At 37.1% G+C, this 24,644-nt stretch overlaps 1 protein-coding gene across 1 annotated transcript; it reads left to right on the top strand.

Moving 5' to 3' along the window:
• The first annotated feature begins 1,584 nt into the window (after positions 1-1,584).
• Positions 1,585-24,644, top strand: scarf2 (scavenger receptor class F, member 2). The gene is made up of 11 exons (XM_028033607.1): positions 1,585-2,309; positions 5,644-5,702; positions 5,797-5,898; positions 7,780-8,299; positions 9,373-9,591; positions 9,707-9,835; positions 10,083-10,186; positions 12,671-12,785; positions 13,051-13,148; positions 18,617-18,772; positions 19,825-24,644. Exons 1-11 carry the CDS (start codon positions 2,200-2,202, stop codon positions 21,045-21,047), a joined length of 2,835 nt encoding a protein of 944 aa, XP_027889408.1. The 5' UTR covers positions 1,585-2,199; the 3' UTR covers positions 21,048-24,644.

The following is a 24,644-nucleotide window of genomic DNA, read 5'->3' as shown; positions in this document are numbered from 1 at the left end:
CAGCATCATGAAGACCAAAAAGCACAGTTAAGGTGACAGATAAGGTTGTGGAAAAGTTGAAAGCAGAGTTTGGTTATAAAACAATGTCCCTAATTCTGAACACACAGTCTTCAGTCCACCATCTGAAGATGAAAAGGGTATGACACAACTTCCTGTCCACTTAAACTGATTGGACACAGAAACAATCAGAGAGACAACCAAGTGACATGTGATGTGGTGACAAGAGGAGCTGCAAAGATCCACAGCTTGATCGAACATTTTTTGGTTCTGTACTCCCGAAATCGAGCATTAATTAAACTGTTGTAAAAAGAAACCACTGTAAAAGTGCTGTTTACAGTTTAGGGTGACGTGTAGGGAATACAGCAAACATGAGAGAATGTAGTTTATTCCAATGAGACCAAAACTAAACTTTTTTGTCTGCATATGAAACACCATATATGAAGAAACACTTCTACATATTACCCTGAACACACTTTTGGCATTGCAAAATGTGATTGTGGCAAAATCAGGATATGCTTTTGTTCAGCAGAGACAGGAAAGCTGCAGAGTCGATGATTGGAATATGATAAAGGGCGATGCTGGAAGTAAAGCCATGACAGGCTTTTCAAGATTTGAAACTAGGCCGCAGGTTCATCTTTCAGCAAGACAACAACCCTAAACTTATGGTCAGAGCTACAATGCAAGAATTTAGATTGAAGTATAATTAAGTCTGAGAAAGGCCCAGTCAAAGTCCAGACCTAAATCTATTTAAGAATTTACAGAAACATTAAATATTGCTGTTTACAAATACACTCCATCCCATCTGATGGAGTTTATTGTTTCTAGATGTGGAAAAAGTGGTGGAGACCACTTTTTTTTTACATGTTTTAATTACAATTACATGTTGTAATTACAGCAAAAGCAGTGACTCGGGATTAAAAGCACATGTCTGACACACTTTTCAGATTTTTTTTTTCTAAAAATAAAGCACAACTGAAAGCCGTTTACCATGTTCTATTTACTTTACAGTTACACACTGTAAAATAAAATCCTAATCAAATTCATTGTAATTTGTGGATGAAATGGGACAAAATATAGAAATGTGCTTTTCTGTACGACATTGTGACTGTGTTGGTAACAGGGATCTACACATTCATTCACAGCAAAAGTTACTGAAGATGCCATGTACCGGCATCGTTTTGGACCTGAGGGGGGCGCTATTGTACCACATGTAGTGCCACTGCGTCTTCCACTGTCTGACAAAGGCACACTCTTTCCTTGCATTATGTTTTGGTGGAAAAGTTTTTCATAATGTTTTACAGGTCAGATGCTGCATGTTTAAGTTATTACTTTAGTCTGTTTGGACTATGACAAATCTAAGATGATATCTATGGTCCTATGGGAAATATAACACATAATAAGTATAATAATAATAATAATAATAATGATAATAATAAGATTTCCTTCGAATTCAGTCATTGTAATTTGATATTGCATATCTTTTAAAAGGATTTTATTTTACATTTATGTACTTGTTTTAACTTGGGCCATTACAGCAGACCACGTTGCGCCCCTGTTGCATGAAGGCCTATGTAAATTTTGGTGGCGGAGGCATGGCGCACAAAGCCAAAGATAGAGTAACAAATCAGGAATTTCCCTTCTGCCACTCCTGAGAGCGCAAGAGAAGGACGAAAGTTACGGATTAGGTGCTTCTCCTCAGGAGGGTGAAGTCAAAGCCATCCTTTGGACTTTTTTTTTTTTTTTTTTTTTTTTTGCTATTCTAAAGTTTAACAACAGTCTAAACACCGTTCAAGACAAGTTGATGGGGCTTTTTCTTCATCTAGGGAATGTCTTTTGTTTTATGAGTCAGGAGTCCGTTAGGCTATGTTTTGGCATTTTGCAGAACTATTATGGAATAAACTACGCAACGAAGTGGCACCAAGAGAACCAGCTGATTTGAAAATTTGGACTTTTGCTCTGTTTTATTGAAACTATCCTGGGGATTACGGAGTTTCTCGTCGGCTTCGGTGCTGGGACACCTAATTTCCGAGGATTTTAAGAGTTTTTTCATTAAGCATAGACCGTGACCACATCTGGATTATGAAAGAAACAGACGTGAAAAAAGGAAGAGTGAAACATCGCCATTAGAAAAAAAAAGTTGGAGAAAGGGGAAATGTGGAGTAAGAGTGGCGTCTACATTAGGATGTTGCTGCTTTTACAATGGAAGTAAAGAACTGTTTTACTACCGCTGCGCTGCTTTGTCTTTTCTTTTGCTCCGTTTTCAGCCAAGAACTCAACGTTAAAGGCAGGAATGTGTGCAAAGCATCCGGGTAAGAATCCATGCTGGGTGGATAAAACTGCTTGTATGCGTTTTATTTAAGTAGTTTTCAGTTTACATACTGAAAATATAAACATAGACATGAACGTCCAAGTTTTGCTTCTGCGAGTCTGCTTTAAATAATTAAGACAGAGATGAATGCAGCTACATAAACTTATGAATGGGGGTCTGCTGTCTTATTCTTTGGAAGAAAATGTGGTCTTAAACTGTACAGGTGACAAAATTTTATATAAAGTTTTGCGAGTGTTTTACTTTCTGATCGGTTCTCGCCATTGCAAAATCATGAAACTTTTTAAAGCTGTATGCTGTAGTATTTATAATCATCAGCATAATTTTAAAGCTATCCACGTTGACCTATTTTTTGAGGTGCATAACGCGGTTTCTGTTCACTGTAGCAGTCGCAGGGGGAGGAGTTCATTAAAGAAGGCAGCTGTGCAGATGTGCATACATGTGGAGTGTTTTTATCTGTAGGAGTCGCTCTGTTGGCCTTCGTGGCAACCGTTTACACAACCAATTAGTTATAAAAGTCAAGTTTTACATTTTACAAAGCATGGGAACTCTAAAAAAAAAAAAAAATTGAATTCTGATTGGTCTGCCTGCAAATCTGAATTTCTTGAAGATTTTTGGCGAAGCCTCTGCATATCTGGCTTCTTGTCTAAAAGGAAGACATCCAAGTCCACAATTGCTGACTGCAACTTCCAAACATGTTGAAGTGATGTCGATGAATTCTAAAAAAAAAAAAAAAAAAAAAGAAAAGAAAAAAAAGTTGCTTGGTCAGAAACAGATAAGCATCTTTTGCTAGTATATCTTTAATCTCAAAAAATCTTATGTCATGTTGTGTCTATTTGGTGTATTTAAGTTTCTGTTTATTCTGTCTCAGAACGACCTGTTTTTTTCACGACAGTTTCAATATATAGAATTTTTTTATGTGCAGTAAGTATAGATTATTGTGACCACACTGAAAATAGGTTATCTGGATGAAGCCACTCACTACAATTTCCAAAGCCTTCAGAATGGAAGTAGTCTGGAGTTGTTCTTTCATAACATAAAGTTGTGTTTACATAATATTTCTTGAAAAAATAACTGCTCAAGGTTTCTCCCCTCTGGCCTGGGGTTCCAACCAGTTAGGCAAAAGGGTGACTGGATTGTCAAATAATAATGATTTCAGGAGGTTTTATGTGTGTTGCTAGTCATGATGGAACTTGGAATTTATGTCCAGGAAAAAAAAAAAATCTTGATTGTTCTAATGACAAACACCATTCTGTTTTCTATACTAAATGTCAAACATATTTCTTTTTAGCCTCAAAATTCTTCAAATCTCTTAAATTCTGATCTAAATGACATTTGGCATCATTCATGGTACTGTAAGAAACCACAATCGTAATTTAAATAAATACTTGAAGATTGCAACTCATCAAAGGTTGGCATATCTGCTTTTCAGTTTTTGCATACAAATAATCTCCAAACAAGAAAAGAGCAAGAGCATTTCTTGTTTCTGGGTATGCCTGAAATAGTCATTTTTGCCTTCCTCACTGAATCATGTGAATTGGGGGAAGTGAGAAGAATTTATGTACACTTGTAAGCATATCCACCATGATCTCACATTGCAAAATCAGCAGCTGAATTTAGCTGGAATGACAATAATAGCCTAACTTGGTCATGATGTGGCCTTTCATCACCCATTGCTTTCTAGTCTAGCTGTTGCTTGAAATGCTTGGGAACCAAAACGTTGTCAGCCTTGATATGTTTCTGAATCAGAAATAGAAAAACAGAGCTCCTATGGAAGCCTATGATATATAAGTTTTGTGGTAATAAACAGACACACATTCAAAAATTATTTAAACACAAGATTAACCAGTGAAGGCCTGCCATGTAGTTACTCATCCAGGTTGCTTGCAGAACTTTCAAGTCAATAGTAAAGATTTACATATAATATTTGAAAAATAATCTCAATAATCACAACATTATTGTGATTAACACTAATATTATTTAAGCCAATTAAATTACAGTAACTTAAGGCTTCTAGATTTGGCTAAAACCACTTGCTGAAGCTTAAACTAAGCAAAAGCGAAAAAATATGGATTTAAGTGACTTTAAGAGTGGCATGGTTGGTAGTGCCACACAGACCAGCCTCAGTAGAAACTGCTGTGATTTTCACACCTGTCTTTCAAAAGTAAACTCAACATGCTTTGTTATTGTCAGGGATAAGAGTAGAACTGGTAGACTGGTTTGAGATTAAACAAAGCAACAGTAGCTCAACCAATGTATGCGGGAATGAATGTGAAAAGTGATGCCAGTTTGATGAGTTTCAATTTCAGCTACAACACTGACATGGTAGTGTTAGAATTACATATAAACAAAATGAACAATGTGTCTTGTATCAATGGGTCTGGCTGGTGGAGGTAAAGGTAACGCAATGGTAGCAGGGATTTATTCTTGGCACACAATGCTCATTAGTACCAGCTTGGCATTGTTTAAATGCCAACCTTAGCGAACCGACCCACAACCACCGGATTTCAATTCAGTGAAACAGCTTTGGAAAATAGTGAAATGTGAAATTCTCATCACAGATATACAGCCAATAATCTGCTACAACTGCACAACAATAACATGTCAGAATGGACACAAATATCTGAGAAATGCTCCAGACTCCTTGTTGAATCTATACCTTTAAGATTTAAAGGCAGCGCTAAAAGCGCTATAAAAAAGTGGGGGAGAATCAAACCTGGTGCTATGAATGCAAAATCCACAAATAATATTAGTAATTTGTCTTATCTTGCTCTTATGAGAAGTACTACTGATGATAGATCTAGACATGTGCCTGTTTGGGCAGGATAAAGCACAGCTTTGCTCCTTTCATTCTGAGGAGCCGCCATCTTCAAAGCATTAGAGGAAGCTGACGTGTTGCAGGGGCCCAAAGAGGTCACAGGGAAGGGAGGAAAGGAGACACATCCGTCCTATCCTGTCAAGACTAAAACTGTCTGCAAAATGTTTTCTTTGAATATTCATGCTCCTTCCCCACAGGGAAGAGTCAGATAACATGATAAACTGCACTAACTCAGATGTTATAGATGATGGAGTGTATTTATCTTATATAGACTATAATTAATTATATTAGTGTAATTATACAACAAATGTGCTTTACATTTGATCTTTTGCACACTTTAGCAGAAGTGGGAAACTAAGAACTGTGAGTTCAAAGAGACGTGAGCTGGGTGTGGATGCTGCCTCTTTGATATGTGTTTGTTTTACTTCATTTCAGTGCAGTGCTCTATCTCTGCCCTCTCGTTCGGTGTCTCATAGCTTCGAGTTTGTTTTTTTTCCAGGTCATCAAGATTGGTTTGCTGCAGTGGATGGGGGCAGCTGGGAGATGAATGCCTGACACGTACGTTGGAATAGGTCTTGCATTAATCAAAACATGTCAAACGGCTCATTGTGTGAGCCACTGTAATAATCTGGTCTATTCTTTTTCATTCCAGCCGTCTGTGAAGGCAACTTCACCTGTAAGGAAAATGAGGTGTGTGTCAGGCCGAATGAATGTCGCTGCCGACATGGATACTTTGGAGCCAGCTGTGACACAAGTGAGGCCTTATTTTTTCACCTTTCTAGGTGGAAGATATCTGAGTTTTCTGTTTTGTTTGGATACTAAAAAAACTGTATGAACAAATTCTTGGAATAAAAGCCACTTTGCAGCTTTTTATGTTGAGCCCAAAGCATTTAAAATTAAAATATAATTTTAAAAAAGAACAGCACATAATTAAACTCTGAAATTTATGATGCTTAGAAAAATTTAATAATTAGTAATTACTATTCATTTGAATAACTGCAGTGTTTAGTTTTAAGACAAGGTCACTTTAATAAAAGTGATAGGTGTCTCTTCTTCAATTTTCTTGAAATTTCCAGTTATTTTGATGCATGAGCAGAAATATTTCCAATATATGAATTTGTCTTCATTTTAAACAACAACAAAAAAATGTAGTAGACATCTAAATGCCAGATAATTGGGGGTGCCTGACAACAGGTGGGGGAGGGGTAGTATTATGTACTATAAAGATGGAGAAAACTCCATTCACTCTAAAACCTTTCAGGAGGACTTTTGCGCAATGAATTTGAAACAATGTGAAGAATTTTCTGAAAACTCTGTGGTTCTAAAGACAGAAAAAATCTTGATATACCATGTTACTTGTAATTAACAAATAGATAACAGGAAGAGTGAAGGAATCAAGGTAGTTTACTACAAAAAAAATAACAAAACAAACTATGATGAATGCATACAGACAGAGCAAGAAAACAACTGAACTAACACAGGACAACAAAAACAATAAAATAATCAGACTCAGAAAATAAGAAATCAAATGTAAAAGAAGAGCAGGCTACTTGTTTAGAGTATTCATTCATCATCTCATGTTGGCCAGGTCTCCTTCAAAAAGAGACTTAATCAAGGGAGTTTCTGGTCACATAATGATGATAAAAAAACATGCCTCTGACCCTAAACAGATAACAGAATAAACAAGTTCAGGGGAAATACCCAGATGAAAGTGTTATGTCAGTAAACCTCAGCAATTTTGCTTGGTTCACTTTAATACAAGCATGCTTATGCATAATACAATGGTGTAATCGGTATTGTTACACCAATATTAAATATGCTAATTTTCAGTCTGCCCTCATATAATTAAGTGCATTGTAACCTCTTCAAACTGTATGTAAAATCATCGGTGGATCATTGTTGTGAAGCATACAAGCGTTTTTGCACTTAATTGGATGGATTTGGAACTTATCTGCAGTAATGTGTCTGCTGCCTACTCTGTATTGTTAAAGAAAGAGGAGAAAAAAGGTGAAGCTATTGATTTACCATTCTGACCATGACCAGGGAGGGAATCCCTCACCACACCCACAATTCATTGAAGATACAGTACAGTATATCTTTGCTGGCCTGGGATTGCCTTAGGAACTTCCAGAATGAGCTGCTGCGTGGTTTGAGGAGAGGCATGCATGGTTCTTCCTCAAAGACCTGTTACTTGACCTCAGGTAAATGGAAGACAACAAAAATACCACAGACTGGCAAGATAATATACTCTCAATCAATCAATCAATCAATCAATCAATCAATCAATCAATCAATCAATCAATCAATCAATCAATCAATCAATCAATCAATTTGTAGAGCACAAATCAAATATTTGTTTTATTTACATCTCTCTCTCTCTCTGTATATATACTGTATATATATATATATACATTTATTAAAACCTTAATTAGAAAAATAAAGTATAAGTTCAAAATATAATTTATGTGTATTCATGAGGAAAGATTTATGTTTATTTATCATAATAATGTAACATACATTTGCAAACATCTGTATGTTAGCATTTCTCTGTTCAGTGTGAAACTACAAAGATTTAACTGAACATCCTAATGCAATAACAGTTTTCACATTCCCTCATTTTACTTTGCTTTAACAGAGTGCCCTGCCCAGTTCTGGGGCCCTGACTGCAAAGGAAGATGCAACTGTTACCCTAATGGCCAGTGTGACGATTTGACCGGCAAGTGCACCTGCAATCACAATCGTTGGGGACCCAACTGCGAGAATGCTTGTCAGTGCCAAAAGGGCAACTGTGACCAAGACACAGGAAAATGTACCTGTCACACTGGGTGGTGGGGTCCACACTGCCACAACATGTGCTACTGCAGCATAAATTCTGTCTGTGACGTGAATACGGGGCGATGTCTGTGCCATCCTGGCTGGACTGGGAGGAACTGTGCAAACCAGTGCAACTGTAACGGATCGCCGTGCGAGCAGTACACGACACGTTGCCAGTGCAAAGACAGGATGTGGGGTCCTCGATGCGATCGAGTGTGCCAATGCATCCACGGCAAGTGCAACAAGGCTGACGGCTCATGCACCTGCACTCCAGGATACCGTGGGAAGTTTTGCAGGGAACCATGTCCTGCTGGATTTTATGGCCAAAACTGCAGAAACAGGTGGGGGGAAAATGTCTGTCAGGCAGTAAATGCACCATTTTAAAACACAAGAACCAGTTTACAGATGTTGTATTTCAAATCCATATTGTTGTGTGCTTTTGTGTTTTTAGTGTAAAATGTGGTTTGTAACAATCCATGGTGAGAAACAATAATGGGGAAATGCTTATTCTGGTTTTCACGTTATCCAATAATTAAAAACACTAAAGCAAATACTATAAAAAAACATTATATTTTGTTGAATGTATCTTAATATACAATTTTCAAAAGACAAAACATCACCGTTCCTTATGTCAATCAAATGTATTAGACACTTATCAGAAATTAATGGCCAAATTCCAATCAATCTTTTCAAAACTCTTACAGCTGAAACTAATTTTACAATTTTTTATTTTTTTTTAGCCTTCCTGCTTTGAGTGGTTTTCATTTATTTAGTACAGAAGAAGCAGAAATGATATATGTGTGTGATGGCAGCTGCTGTAAAACAGGGTGTGGTACAATAATACAGAAAAATGCTTGAGCTGACAATTTAAAGTGTCATCAGCATATTACGTGAGCATCTTGTCAGTTAACATTTCAAAGTGAAAACATTATTCTTTATATGCATTACACAATATCCAATATACTTTACTATATTACATCCAGACTCCCTGTTGTCAACTGAACTGAGGTTGAAGTCAGTTTTCTCTGAGGAAACATTCCCATTGTGTTTCCTGACTAACCTTACAATTAATGGCCTGTCAGAGATGCCTCATTTTCTTACCAGTAAAAGTTGGGTATGAAATAACCAAAACATAAAAAGCTAAAATTGATTAGGGTGCAAAATGGCCAGTACCCAGCAGAGTTGATTATGAATGTATTAGTATAAACTGAATTCTTGTTTTGTTCTGTATAAATAAACTCAATTTAATATAATTACATTTTTGGAATCCCTACCGGGAGTGTCAAACAACAACAAAAATCTCCAAATTCTTTGTGCATCTCTAAAGACTAGTACTGTTTTGAATATTCAATATTGAAATGAGAATGAGATGTTGATACTATAACTCTGCATCTGTTTTCTTGAATGCTGTCAGGTGTGGACACTGCAAGGGTCAGCAACCCTGTAAGGTGACCGAGGGCCGGTGCATAACCTGTGACAGAGGCTGGAACGGGACACGATGTGATCAGCTCTGCTCCAAGGGCTTCTTTGGGGAAAACTGTCAGGAAGTGTGTCCCACTTGTAAGGACGGTCACCATTGTGACCCCATTCATGGCAAATGTTCTCACTGTAATCCTGGCTGGATTGGGGACAGGTAACACCAAACCTTTTCTTTACCTATTTTTAATTTCATAGCTCTGCTATTTGGGCCATCTGATCAATATAATTTAAATTAACAGTACTGGTGTTATACTTCTTATTTGTGATAGGTGTGAGGTACGCTGCCCCAACGGCACATATGGCGAGAACTGTGAGAACAACTGCAGCCAGTGTTTTAATGGCATCTGTCATGTTGTCACCGGAGAGTGCCTTTGTGACCCAGGCTTTTATGGCATCTAGTAAGTTATAAGGCAGTGCATAGTGTAAAAAGAAAACATGTTTATGTCCTTGGTAACTTTATAGTGAAAAGATTTGATCGTTTTCATTTTATTTTCGCAACACAGTTGTATATCTTGGGAATAGAAGAGTTTAGTTTACATTTATAGACTGTTTTTTAGTGTTTGAGGGTTCTCCTAGGCCTTTTTTTCTATCTTGTTTAATTTTACACATTTAACGCATTGCTGTCATTTCTCTTCCTCATTCAAGCTGCAATAAGACCTGCCAGCCTGGCCAGTATGGAGTCAACTGCAACCAAACATGCTCCTGCAATGACAAGAACTGTGACCCTGTGTCTGGTGCCTGTCATCTCCGTAAGAATAATTTTTTTAAAATGCATCTTTTTTATTAGAGCCTTAATCAGGAATGGCCTGGTTACATTTTTTTTTTTGCCACTGATAAAAAACCTTAGATTTGGATTGTACAACAGTAACATTTTCTGTTGCAATTACGCCTCCTATCCACATCAAAATAGAATTTTTATTGACAAAACAGGGAGATTTTTTTAATCTCTAGTGGTCTATCCATCTGGAGTCAATTTAAGAGATACTTAAAACCACAATAATAATGGAGATGTGTTTATGTTATAAAATCTGTTCTTCATAAACTACAAATGTAAGCTTAAGGACTTACTGAAGTAGAAGAAAGGGTAAACGATGTCAGAAAAAATTGACTCGGCAAATATTTTTGGAAGAACTTTTATTATGCCACTATTTTGTTATGCTATGCTAAGAACATCCATTTTTATGGCAATACTTTTGAGATTAAATGCATGTGCTGGTTTTGGCACTGGTATCATTGTGCTTTTGAAAGAAATTTCCATATCAAAAAACTGAGGAAAAATGATCATATTAGAAGTATATTAGAAATATGCTGTATATGCCTGTTAAACAAATATAAGTCAATCACATGGCAGAGAGTGCCACAAGCCATTTGGCAATTTCAAATGCCATGTGTTCATATTATTACAACCCTAATGTTTATAGATAAGTGGACTTCAAAGAACGAGAAATTAACCAGTAAGTAGTAGTTGTGTGAATATAAATTGAAACCTTTTTAATCTACTTTGAATGATTAATTGAGCATACTGTACTGTTTGATAGCCCAGATCAATTGGAAGGTATGTATAACTGAATTTAAATTATTAGTATTTTTTGTTTGGTAAAGTTTCTTGAGACAATATTTGTTGTGAATTGGCGCTGTATAAATAAATTGATCTAAATTCAATTGAATTGAATACCATTTCATCTGAAACAGCTTGGCTAAAACATAAACGCCTTGATCAGGGTGTGATCAGAAGTATTTGTAATGTGGGGGGACTCATTAGTTAGACCAGGAGTGACTAATGAGCAACTTGCGAGTCGCATACGGCTTTTCTTTCTCTTCTGTGCAGCTCACGGCAACTTGACTGATTTGTCAAGGTTCACATTTTCACTGCAGTGTGTAAAAATTTTATTTTGAAGAATCTATGTAACAAAAACGCTTTACTCAGGTCAGCAGTTCAATCTCTATTGCAGTTACTTCAACTGTACCACACAGTTAAACCAGAAAGTTCTGTCACATCATGACACAAGCCAAGCATTGCGAAATGTCAAAGGGACTGGCATTACCTTCTCTAGTTTTTAGCAAACTATCATAGCAATTCACTTTGCATTGGGAGAAGTAAATGTGGACACACCAACGTGTACCCATCTTCTGATAGCTACTTCCGGAGGGAGATTTCACCATGTCATAAAGCACAAATCATTTCAGACTGGTTTATTAAACATGGTAGCAGCACATTGCACTTTTCTGGTCTCCACAATCACCAGATAAATCTGAAGGCAGAAATGGGTCCACCCTGAGACTACAGTATGTGTTCATATCAGAGCAGCTGATTAGTGTATTCTTTAGACACCAGACCAACAGAATGTGTCTATTGCGTACACATTTCATAGTAACAAATACATCTATTCAGGTCTGAGGTGAGATTCAGGGTCCTTGATTGCATTTCCAGACTGAAGTTGATGTCCTTTTTATGGCTGTGTTTGTTGGCTCTGTTCTTCATAGCTAGAGTAGAGACAAGGGAGAGAAGGAAGAAAAACTGAAAGAAATGGGGATGGAAAGATGGAAAGAAATAGAGAAACTGAAATTGAGACAAAGGAAAGCAAAAGGTGTTGATTTGGAAAGACATTTTTTTCAGACAGGCATGAAGCATATTGGGTTAGAGCACACAGCGATCGTAGCGATTTTTGGCCACAGGAAAAGATGGATGTTGACAGGCTGGTCAGCGATATTATAAGACCTTGTCATTCTTGCACAACTCCTCTTTCAAAATCAGCAATTACAAACTGCCACACCCACACTTTAGCATTATTTATGATAGTCAGTTAACTCCTTACTGAAGAAACTTTTCCTCATCTAATTCTCATTTGTCCTTGCAAGTGCAATGCACTGTCCATGCTTGTGAAATACAGTACTTATTATCCTTGGGGTGTATCCTATTTGAGAGAGGGAGGGGTGCTAATAAATCATTTAACGATGAGAGTTTAGGACGAGGGGAGGAAGGTTGCTGCAGGAAATCTGCATTGAAGGGGTAAGTGGTTACATGTCTTTGGGGAGGAATTACGCAACACCAAGGCATCACATTAATACAAATCCTACACGTACAAGTGCTTGGACTTAGTTCCCATGCTCAGGTTGAATGTAGTTTTACAGTAAGTCATAAAAACGAACTGAATTTGACTGTCGTTCTTTTGAAACTGGCATTTCCTGCACACGTGTGGCACACCCTTTACTTACTGCATTTTATCTTTCAGAGCCCAACCAGCGGATGGGTGTGATCGCAGCTGGATCCTTGGTCTCCTTTTTACTGATTGCCCTACTTTCTCTGCTGTGCTGCTGCTGCCTCTGTCAAGACAAAGACGACCACAAGTGAGTGATAGATGAAAATTTTGGTTAAAATAAAAAGTAACATTGTCTTTTAGAATTTATCTCGCATATAGACAGTTGTTACAAAAATAAAGGGGTAAAATAATAAAGGGTGTTTTTATTTGCCATTGCCATATGGATAAAAGCTGGTGCATGAGCCCTCCAAGGAGGCAGAGGGCCAGGTTTAAAATGCCTGTTTTCAATGATTCATTTAGATTTCCATGGCATCATCCCTTTTCAATGCTAACTGAGACAACTCTACCAACAGCAAAAAAGCCAAGCGGATTTTGTGCGGACGATTCAGCCGAATCAGCACTAAACTTCCCCGTATTCCACTGAGGCGACAGAAACTGCCCAAAGTAGTCGGTAAGCCTCAAAGCTTTTTTTCTCCTCATATCCCAGCACATCCCAGCCAAAAACTATATGTTATGGTATTCAACTTATTAACGGAGAAATTTTATTCCTAAAACAGATAGGCCTGACTTTACAAATGTTTACTAAAACACAGAGAAGTACATCCATAAATGAGTGTCAGTGTGAGACTTTTCCTTGAGTGCTACCTTCATCTGCTCCATAGATGATGAATAGAGTTGAAAAGTGTATGGTGGCTGGCAGACGAATGTGGGGTTTCATTTAGAAGGAATGCACTGGTTTTAGAGACCCTTATTATTCTTGGCACTCTCAAATGCCATGTGCTCATATTATTACGACCCTAATCATGTAACTTTTTTCTTCTCATTTTCTTTGCCCCTTTTCATTCAACCCCCACCCAAAAAATATGCTCTTTTCCTTACACTGAGTAGGAGGTTGTATTGTTTAATAATGGCAAGTAGTTGTTCAGGGGCCCGTATGTGTGTGACTCTCTATCAAAGGCCATACTGTTTGGTTAGACATTGCAGCTACATGCGGAGGTCTCGTGGTGTGTGTGTGACATATGTGTCTGTGAGCGCAGTCTTTTTCATTGTAGTCAAAGGAGATATCTTTCAACCCCCTTCTGCAAACAATTTGTCATATTTATGGTTTGTCCTATTGCCTAATTTAAAATGAAAAGCATATTCTGATCAAAATCTTTAACCAATAAGTTTTTTTTTCCAAAAAAATCTTGTCTGCACAGGCTGTTGTCTTTGTTGTTCAGTTTTTCAAACATTTTTAAGCTTCAGCGTTTTAATATTTTAGAGGGGTGCACTTTTATTTTTGTGGCAAATATGCTTGACTATTCATCACTAACTTTTTATGATTTGTCTTAACAGGTATGACCATTTTAGCATGTCCACTGTAGCTTTAAAACTATTTAAACTTAAAAAGAATGATGCTACCCCTTCCATTTCTACACCATGACTCCCAGTATTTCCTTGCAGTCACAAAAATTTCTATATGTCAAAATGTATCTTTGCTATAAAGTTAAGTCAGGTGTATTAGCCTTTTTTCAGCTAAAAGATTGTCAGTGGGAAACACAGTAAAGTCCCTTTTGGTGTGATGTCATTGTTTCATATATTTTTATGCATTACCAGTCCATCTAGAAATGAAACGATGATCGTCAGTCCTCCAAGTTGAATAATTTTTAGCTAAATTTTTCAAAATGTTTGCCCTGCTGAATGAATCTTCATTCACTCATACAGAGGGTCTGCATAGGATTAATGTAATTATTAAGTAATTGAATTGACATTTCCATACCACTTAAGTAAAATATATAACAGTGGCGCCTGTGTGCAGTAAAAAACATTTAAGCTGTGATGCTCTCATGCATGTTTGTACACCAATAAAATGTACGGCTAATGTGCAATAGTGTGATGGAGTGGAGGTAGGGGGAACCAGAAACAACAACAGACCCATCAATGTAATTTTATGTTGCTTTGGCAAAATAGCTTCCCATCACTGCCAAGCCTGTCTTCACTGTTTTACTGCATGTTTTTTTTCTTTATTTAAATTCTGCTTGCAATGTGAATTCCATCACAGTACAGAGACAGAGTTTTCACCATCATAAATATACTTCCTATATACTGCAGGATCACATGGAGAATGTGATCTCTCATATTATGAAGGATCACATTCTCCTTCATAATATGAAAGGGGAATGTAGGAATATATTTTGGCTACAAATAAAATATTTTAATGGGAACACTCAGAAATGTCAGGTTTATGGTACAATCAACCACTTGTAAATCCTAAAACAAAAACTTTCACATCAAGTATTACTTATTGTGAATGTTCAATGTTTCTTCTGTTTCTTGGTGTGTTCTGTTCCATGTTTTGCTTTCCTCTGCTTTCTGTAGAGCTGCCCAATGAAGTGCGATCTGGCAACATTTAGAAAGTAACTCTGTCAGGAGCTAGACGGTACTGAACACATGCATTCCAGAAGGGGCCCATTGGGGCTGGAAACAGGAAGTGGTCAAACTTACTTTAGTGTGTGTCAGAGCTGTGATTTATCCTCACTGGGGTCAGTGTTAATAAATGTGCCAAGGCAAAACTAAAGAAGGAATAACAGGGTCAAGCAATAGGAAACAGAAAAGATTTACTCTTTGCATTGCTAGCTTCAGAGAAATCTGTTTGACAAACCGAGGTTGTTTGCTTGAAGGTTAGCATTCCACTCTGAGCGTATTTACTCCACACCCTGCGTTTTCTGTGTCTGTCTGGTATTCCTTGCATCATCTGGTTCCAAATTGTTTCTTGTAAATCGGTGCAAAGAGCTTCACCATCTGTTGTTTCATCTTAATTTGCTCAGAGAAAAACTGACTTGTAAATGCAGAGGTCAGAGTGCAACTGTTGCCTATGTAATTACGTGTGTGTGTGTGACGGGGGTGTTCTCACCCTATAAAGCCGAATAGTTTAAAATGGTGTGATCCAAGGTTGTCTTCCTAAAGATCTCATTAAGTGTATTTTGTTTTAAACTGCATTTTTTTAAACTGGAAACTAAACATTAAAGGCTCAGACATATTTATATCCGTAACTACTGTCACATTATAATCACCGTACAACTTCGGCAGGTTTCAAGTAATTTTCTTTCTGTATCCCACCGTTCTTGTTTCCTGACAACCTCAGCCCCACAGAGCAGCTGCGGTGTTGGTGCTGTGCAGCTGTGATAGGTCAATAATGTGCTGTTGTGTGCAGGCCTTCATGCAGGGAGGGATCACCGTGGCGATGAATCGTCAAGGCAATGTTCCCAACTAAACCTCTGGTTTCAAGACAGCAGCTTTCAGAGGCAGTTGTTGTCCTGCACTGCATACATCTAATGATGCATGTGTTTGCTTGTTTATTAGCATTGCTGAGGTTTTTGCATAAGTTAGCTACTCTGCATTCCTCAGTGACTGTGTGTCTGTCTGACTCCCTGTTGCTGATCTTACAATGGAAACAGGATACTCTCCTTGTCTTTGTCGATATTTTTCTTCTTTATTATTCATTCAGCATTCTTAATGAAGTTCATAAAAAGCCTTATTATATAACTGGTTATTTTTCTTCCATAATCTAGAACAGCTTGTTACTAAACTTTGCTTTAAACTTGAAAGCAGCTATTTTCTTGTAACAATCTTCTCAAATTTTAACAAAGATCTTTCTTAAATGACATTGAGTGGTTTAGAGAAACTTTCCTCTGATATTTTTACCCAAAGGTAGAAGAAAGTGGTGTGTTGCAAATTAAATGCCCCAATCATTCTTTTGTGAGCATAGAAAAATGTACAGATGCATTTCTGAGATTCAATTCAGAGGTTTAAAACACGATTTGGTAGAAAGAAATATGGAGAGAAAAGTGATTTTGAGAGTTCTCTTTACTAACTCTTACTGTTGATAAGATTAAAATTTTCCAACTAGAAGAAGCTTTCAAATGAAATGCACTTGGAAAACACATATTTTGGCAAGAGCAGTGCAAGCACAATTTATTTTAAACTGTCTTGAATCTGTTCCAACAAGTTAATGAGGTCTTCTTCCACCCATGTCTCATTTTAAGATTCATTAAACTGATCTTGGTGTCTTTGCATAAACTTTTCTAACAAATGTAGAAAATATGTTTATCAGTGATGAGGAAACAAAATGATATAGTTGTGTGACCTTTCATTAAACATATAGGCAAATTATCATTACTGAGGGGCAAAAGATCTCCTCCGCATTTATATAGTTCTAAAATAATTTGTAGCGGCACTATGTTTGTTATTTTTTTCCAAATTAAAACACTTGAAGTGCAGGAGTGACCCACATTCAGAGCCCTCATGTCCTCCCCTTCTCTCACAACCTGCTTTCCTGTCCGAACACTATCAAATAAAGACCACTAGAGTTGGAAAAAAAAAACGCTTCAAGTGCAAAACTTCATCCCTGAACAAACCTGTTGTAAAGTCTTGTAAATCTGTCCACAGTCAGTTTATCTGAAGCTTAAACAAATGGATGGACCCATGTGTCATCGGGTATGTAAACTGGAGCATCTGATGTGGTTGCTCATGTTAAGTTAACGGGGAAAGCAGCTTTGGTCTGTACTGAACTGTTCACACCAGATGGGAAGGCTGACTCCAAGTATGCGTTAGAAACCACAGCTGTCCTGACATTGAAGGGTCAGCAGAACGCTGTGGTGACTGATGGGGGCTGGGAGGCAGGGAGAGGGAAACAGGATTTGACCTACATTGAGACTGAGAAAAAGATTTATTGGAAGAAGACTTACATTGCTTTTAAACAAAGAGGAGAATAGCTTCAAACAGAACAATCTTAAAATGCAGCTCTCAAACACTACTTGCAGTGACATCAATTGTTAGTTTAAATTCTTTAATAGGGAATGGATAACAGAAATTAAATAACATTAGTTTTTAAAACCCTTAAGTAAAATTAGCCAGCCTGTTTTTAAAATTTAAATCACTATTAATGTACATAATTCAATGTGCTTTACAGATAAATGAATGACTACAAGTGAAGACCACATCAAGAAAAAGAACATTAAAGTAATAATAGTAAAACTCCATCATAAAGTTCAAGGAGATAAACTTTAAAATGCAAAGTTCAAAAAAATTGCCAAGACATTTTGAAAATACCAGAGAAAAACTCTGTTTGACCTTTATTACATGAAGTATAACGTTTTCATCCTTTTTTTTGTTGCAAATTTCCACTTTTCAAGGAGTTTCTTCGAGAGCTGAGGAGATTAATAAAAGATGTGTCCATTTCTTTGGTTCTGGCCCTGATACTAATGTGTGAACAGGTCTCATGTGACCTGAGTCATGTAGATGCTCATGTGCAACACTAAAACTCGTATAACCTGTTGAGGAAAAATGATTATTTCCAACATCATTTGGTGTCTTAGACCAATAACAGGATTTTTAAATGCATTCCTTTACAAAACAGAGCTTCCAGGGATTCTGGTGTGATTTGATGAGTCTTCCTGTTGTTGCTCAGGATTATGCTAGCATCATTTAGCATGGGATGCAGCTGCCTAATTGATTTTTCACAGACTATTTAAGACATCTTTACAATATCCTAACCTATTGAAATGAAATGCCTGTATCAGTATTTTTGGCACCTGTCTTTATAAAAAATAACAACAACAACAAAAGCTAATTAATGCTAAGGTTAAAAGTGATTCAGAATGATTTAGTCCTGAATGTCTTTTCAAATCCCTATAATGACGTTTTGAGTAGAATTCATAAATCTATTGGTTAACCTTGAACTGTCAAATATAAAAATGTGGTAAGCTGCTAGATTAATGAATTTGCTCTTAAAAAGTTCATCTTTTCCACAGAGCTAACTAAAACCTGTTTTCCTCTTACTTCTTTGACACTGGGTGGGAACATACTTGTCACTCTTGTAATGGAGAACAAAACTCTTGAAATGACCTTTTGGCTTCTGCATTTGTTTTCTCTTCTCAGTAGCACACCACGACCCAGAGAACACCTTTAACTGCAGCTTCATTGAGCCGCCCTCCGTGGCCGAGCAGCCCTCCCCCTCCTCATGGTCCTCCCAGGAGTCCTTCTCTTCCTTTGAGAGCGGAGATGAAGGGCCCATTTATTGTGTTCCGCATGAAGGTTGGTCATCACATAAGCAAATAAACAGTTAGTTATCTGGAATGACCATGTCAAATTTACAGATTATCTTTGGCATAGGAGGTCTATAAATGCACACGCAAACACAGAGCTAAACACATTCTAAAGAGGCCAACTCCCATGTGACACCAGTGACTCATACACTTCTGTATTTCTCATTATGAAGACAGTTTGCTTCTAATCATAGGCCATCTAGATCCAGGTTTTCTCTAGAGAGCAAATTAAGTATAAACAGGAAATGGAATGGTTTAGTCAGCATATGCCACATATGAGTGAGTTAAAGTTTGATGGAAAACACCAGTTCTATTAGTTTCTATTTTCAAAGTTTGAAACTGCAACTCAGTCTTGGTTTGAAGGGATTTTCTTATCTATGACAGATATTAGTTATCAGAAAATTAAAACAACAATTTGAAAACAACATCAATCAAGATATCAGTCCAACTGTTTTCAACCTGTCACAGTTTGTCAGGTATGTCTTTATTTAGAGTATATAAACCACTGTTTTTTTTTACATCAGTTTGTTGCGCTCTTCAGCTCAAGAAACAAGACATATTAGATTCACAAAGAAAAGAAAAAACAAGATTTCTACAAATTTGTGGGAAACCCTAAAGATACCAACTATATAAGAAACATGTACTATATAGATTCTCATGGGGTTGTTCTGGAGTTTTACAGTGTGCCATTCTTGTAACACACACTGTATATAAGGCTGATAACAATTGCTTAGATTTGATTACATAAATTATGCTTTGCTTTCAAAACAAATGTAAAGTGTTGAGCAAGACAGAAATGACAGAGAAATATCATAATGTTTTATTATCAGATCTTGTGCCAGGTGATTTGTTACATCCCCTAAAACTAACACACTCGTATAGCTTTTTGAGTTATGTACCCTGAAGTTTATTTTATTGTTTGGCCTTCTTAATTGCTATGGCCCAGTGTACATAGTTGACCACCTGAGGTTGTGTTCCTTAAATCTAAAAGTAAGTTGAACTTACTGTATCCTTTACTAATCCTCTGCCAACAATCAACAGAATCCATGAGTGACAGCAAAGGGAAGCAGAGCCCCAACCCTGTGGACGAAAACTCAGAGGATGACACATTCCAGGAGGATGCAGGAGAGTACACTTCACTAAAAGACACGAGTGTCACCAAACCGGAGAGCAACGAGCTGTCTATACTCAAGTGCTCTGACAGTGAGATTTCAAATAGTGGGTCTGAGTCTGCTGCCCAATACGCCTGCATTGCCCGCCTCTCCAAGCAGTCAAAGGAGGATGATTGCAGTGGCAAAGATGGTGATGGTAACCTTACATCAGAACCCAAGGGCAATGGGAAACCTCCCCCTTCACCTGGCAAGCCCAAACCACGGCCACCAGATCCATCTACTAAACCCAAAGTGTCATGGATTCATGGAAATGCAACAGGGTCTCAGCAACCAGAGCAACAAGGGGGGAATAGGGCATTTGCAGTGTCAAAGGAGAAAAAGAGGAGCTCTAGCAATGGCTCATCAAAGAACAAAGAGTGTCATAAAATAAAAGAAAAGAGTCGGAGCCAACAGAAGAAACAGGATGGAAATGATACTAATGCAAATGGATCACCTAGCAAACACAAACTGCTACAAGGTAAAAAGTCTGGAGATGAGCACAGCAGTCCAAGTCACATGGAGCACATCAACGGTGTTGTCCAAAATGCCCTAAAAATGATAAGCAGTTTCCGTAGCTCATCGCCTGAGAAGAAGATTGTTGAAAATCCAAAGCAGAGTACTAAAGAGCCACCAAAGAGCCCGAAGGTCATCCACCCTCATATGAATTCTGAAGCGGCCACTTTACTGGCTGCACAGCTCAAGGAGAAAACTCAGAGCATCAACAGGAATGAGGGGACTGGACTGACAAAGACCAATGGACTCTCCAAACCAAAAAATAACCAGGAGAAGCCCACACCTCCACAGAAAGCCAAAAGAACCAACTCCAGTGGACTTAGTCAGCAGGGCTCCACCAAGCCTCTGCTGCCTACCACAAGCAATCTTCAGAAAATGGTGGCACCTATCACCAACAACTTTGGGACCCCCGAAGCCAAGAGCCCGGAGAAGCAGGACTTGAACGGCTCCAGGATGGGGGACCTTCTGGACCCTACACCGAAGAAGACTCCCATAAAAAAGCCACCTAGGAAGAAAGGCAAAGGTGGTACCCTTGATACACCTGAAAGTAAAACACTCCAGCAAAAAACAGCCATTATGCCACCACAGGTAGTGAAGTAAGCATTTGGAAAAATTCTGAGCAGTTGCCAATTATTTTCTACAAGACTGAACTGTTTGTTTGAAGCTAGCAGCAACATAGCTTTTTAATCAATGAACAGCTTGAGGGCAGTGCCTCCAGGAACATTCAAAAGTAACAACCTCTTTGAAATAAAAGGCACAAAAGAATTACACCAGGAGCGTGTTTTATGATAACCGTAACACCATTGTTAAATATCAAGTCTATGTATTCAAGTCGCAACACAATTTTGTCTGGAGCTGAACACAAAACAGTAAACAGGGACATTATCTAAAAGTTCATTCATCTCAGCTGCTGGGCCATGAGCCCACATTTATATTTATCTACTGCATGTAAAATGAGCATTGATTACATCAATATTTTTATTATTTTTTTTGTAGATTCACTTCTAATGAGGCTTTTGATATGAAATGCGCTGTCTGTAACAACTAATGTAATCCACACAAATCAGTCGATGCATCAAGTGTAAGGAAGTAGAATGACACAGAGAATAGGTTTTAAATGTGCTTACTGAAATGTCTTCAAGAGTATTTCAAGATGCCTCCTGTATGGAAAAAGTATTTACATGCATTGCTCAAATTTAACTTTGACCCATGCATTCACACAAACTGTTTTCAGTAGGTTGCTACATTTTGAAACAGATTCATATCAGGTGACTGAACAGGTCATTCCAGCAATTTTACTTACTGTCTTGGAAACAGATAGTTTCATTGACTGTTTCGTTGATTGTTTTAATAAGATTATTGTCTTGTTAAAACAATCAACCCTGTTTCCTCTTTAGATTATTATCAATATTGTTCTGGTACATTTTTCTAGTCATTCTTTCATTGATTATGTGAAATTTACCAGTACCATTGCTGTACTAGTACACCATGGCTACACCATGATGCTATCACTCCCAAATAGAAAGCTTCATGGTGGAGTGCTACATTGGGGCTCATTGTTTGCATGGTGTTTAGGGGGTGATATGCAGTGCCATTAGTGCTCCAGACTTGGAGTGTGCAATAACATTAAAAATAATTCCTTTTGGTCTCATTTGACCAGACTACACTCTCCCAATATTTGATTGGCTTGTCCAAATGTTCTGCAGGAAACAAGCATCAATATGCTTTTTCCTTTGCAATGAAGTTTTGTAAAGTGAGTGTGCATTGAGGCCACATGGGATGAGTGCATTACTTCATAAAAAGGAATGTACCTGCTAATTTCAGGTCGTTTTGAGGCTTTCTGTGACTAATTATTGGCTATTAGAGAACTTTGCCTATTATTCTTTTGACTCCTCTATCAGAAATCTTGCAATGGCTGGTTTATGGAGACATGTTCTTTCCGATTTTGAATGATGATCCCAATGGCTCTAACTGAGACATTAAAAAAATTAGAATCATGTATGTGACTAATTCTCTATTAGGATCTTAGGAATTAGGATCTGAAGGTCCTGAGAGAGCTTCTTCTAATTATGACATGCTTCTTCTATGATACCTTGATAATAAGAAACCATTTTGAAGGCCATTAACAAGGACTAAGCCAACCAATGCTAACTGAGACTGATGAGGGCAGGATTAATTCCTACAAACAAACTTCAGCTATTTTCTTGGTTTTCTATGCCTTTGTGTGGCGTTTGTGTTCTTATATTTGAAGTTTTTATTACACACTTTTATTTTTAGATTTATTTCTTTGTAAGACTTAGTAGTTTGTTTGTTTATATGTATAATACTTATGTTGTTGCTGAGTTGATGTGAATTTCATGTCAATAGCCCCATCACAAATACATTTACTGAGAAAAGTTTTGACATGTTCAAAACTTATTTCATGTCTTTATGTGTTGTACAGCTGGAATAAAAAAGAACAAATGCCAGAAAAATAGCTATTAGCATGCAATGCACAGACAGTGAGTAATCGGTGCTCTGATGACTAGAAGCTAATATTTTTCTGTTCTGACTTACTTAGACCAACATGCAGCTGTATAGCTCTTACACCAAAGCTTTTCAAGATCATTCCAGCCTTAAAGAGTTTCTTTGCAGATGAATGTCTACTCTTGGTATTCTATTTAAAATTTTTAATTAGTCTAGTGAATCTGAGTATTTCTATGACCATCTTTATTAAAAAATACAACAACAAAAAAAACTTTGATCAACCATCACTCAGATTTGATGGTTTAAAGTTCACAAATGAAAATAAGAACATTTTAATTCTTCATTAATAGATTCAGTCTTATTAAGCTTTTTTTTTCACTTGAAGCTTAATCAGCATCACTTGGCCAGCTCTGTCAGATGTCATTTGTTGATTCATATGAAAGGATTTTGCTAAGATTAAAGAGAATGTCCTCTTGCTGTACTTGAACCACTAAGCTAAAAAAGAGAACCAAAACAATGTAACGTCCTTTAGTTTCTGTTTGTTCAACATTCTGTAACTAGATTCTTTGATCCCTCAGAAAATCAGGTCACTGTCAAATTCTTATTTTTGAATAGATATCAGTAAGATTAATTTTGTGACAAAAATAGCTTTCCAAGAATTAAATAATACCAGCAGATTTATGCTAAATTTAGGAGGATGTTTGAATGTTCTTGCTTCTGGCAAAAACAGAGACTTAAATGGTACTTTATTTTGTGTGTAAAACCAAAGTCATATCTGCCAAAGGATTTTGCTACTGTTTACTCCAAGTGCGGACCCCATAATTTCACATCCATGACAGTATTGTTGTGGAACACAAACAATAAAGTTTTCAGGTAGGAAAAAAATGCTAATTTATAGCAGCTTTTACAACTTGAACTACATGAACAACTAGTGGCATAAAAAATGATGATAATCTGCTTTAGGCATGTTTTTTGAGTTGAAGAATATTGCATTAACAAAATGTTTCTATCTTTTTTTCATCAAGGTACAAGCCATTTCTTTATTTTTGTCAACATTTTACTTGTATACATTGTGTACTTTTTTTTATTATCTTTGTAAGCTGTGCTTATATGACCGTGTGGGTTCCTCTGTTTTCTTTGGTGTGAATGAACTGACTTTCATATTATATTAGCTTTTTTTGGTTTTGCTGTGTTGCTTATTTTTGGCTCTTAATCAAATCTGCAGAAAGAGTACGTTCCTTCTCTAAAGTTTACATTGGCTTTGTAATTGTTCTCTGTTGATGTTATTGTTTGTGTAACACTTAACTGCATGACGCAGAGTGTAATTATATGGCATTATAGCTGCAGAGGAAATTTGTAATCTTTCTGCCCTCTCCATTTGTTGTTGCAGCCTCCCATAAGCAAATCTTATACAGAAGATTGTACAATACTACCATAATACCACTGTTGTAACAAGTGCATATGCTTAAAACCATAATACTGTGTAACTATTAAGTTGCAGTCATTTGCCTGATTGGCCTTTGCCTGGTTTCATTGCCTTACAATACATTTTTGTAAAGAAGGGCCTAAAGAAACTGCAAAACCGTCACCAGCTGTAAGATATATTTTGTTTTAGTTGTGTTGTTTGTTTTACTACAACTTTGATTGCCTTTTAGCGTATGGCTGTTAAACTCTGTGTGTTCATTTAGTTCTTTTGAATAAAAAAAGCAATATGTGTAGCCAAAGTGGAAA

The sequence above is a fragment of the Xiphophorus couchianus genome, chromosome 12, assembly GCF_001444195.1.
Source record: "Xiphophorus couchianus chromosome 12, X_couchianus-1.0, whole genome shotgun sequence".
In the NCBI taxonomy this organism is placed as follows: domain Eukaryota; kingdom Metazoa; phylum Chordata; class Actinopteri; order Cyprinodontiformes; family Poeciliidae; genus Xiphophorus; species Xiphophorus couchianus.
The sequence above is the reverse complement of the archived record's forward strand: the minus strand, read 5'-3'. Positions and strand labels throughout refer to the sequence as shown.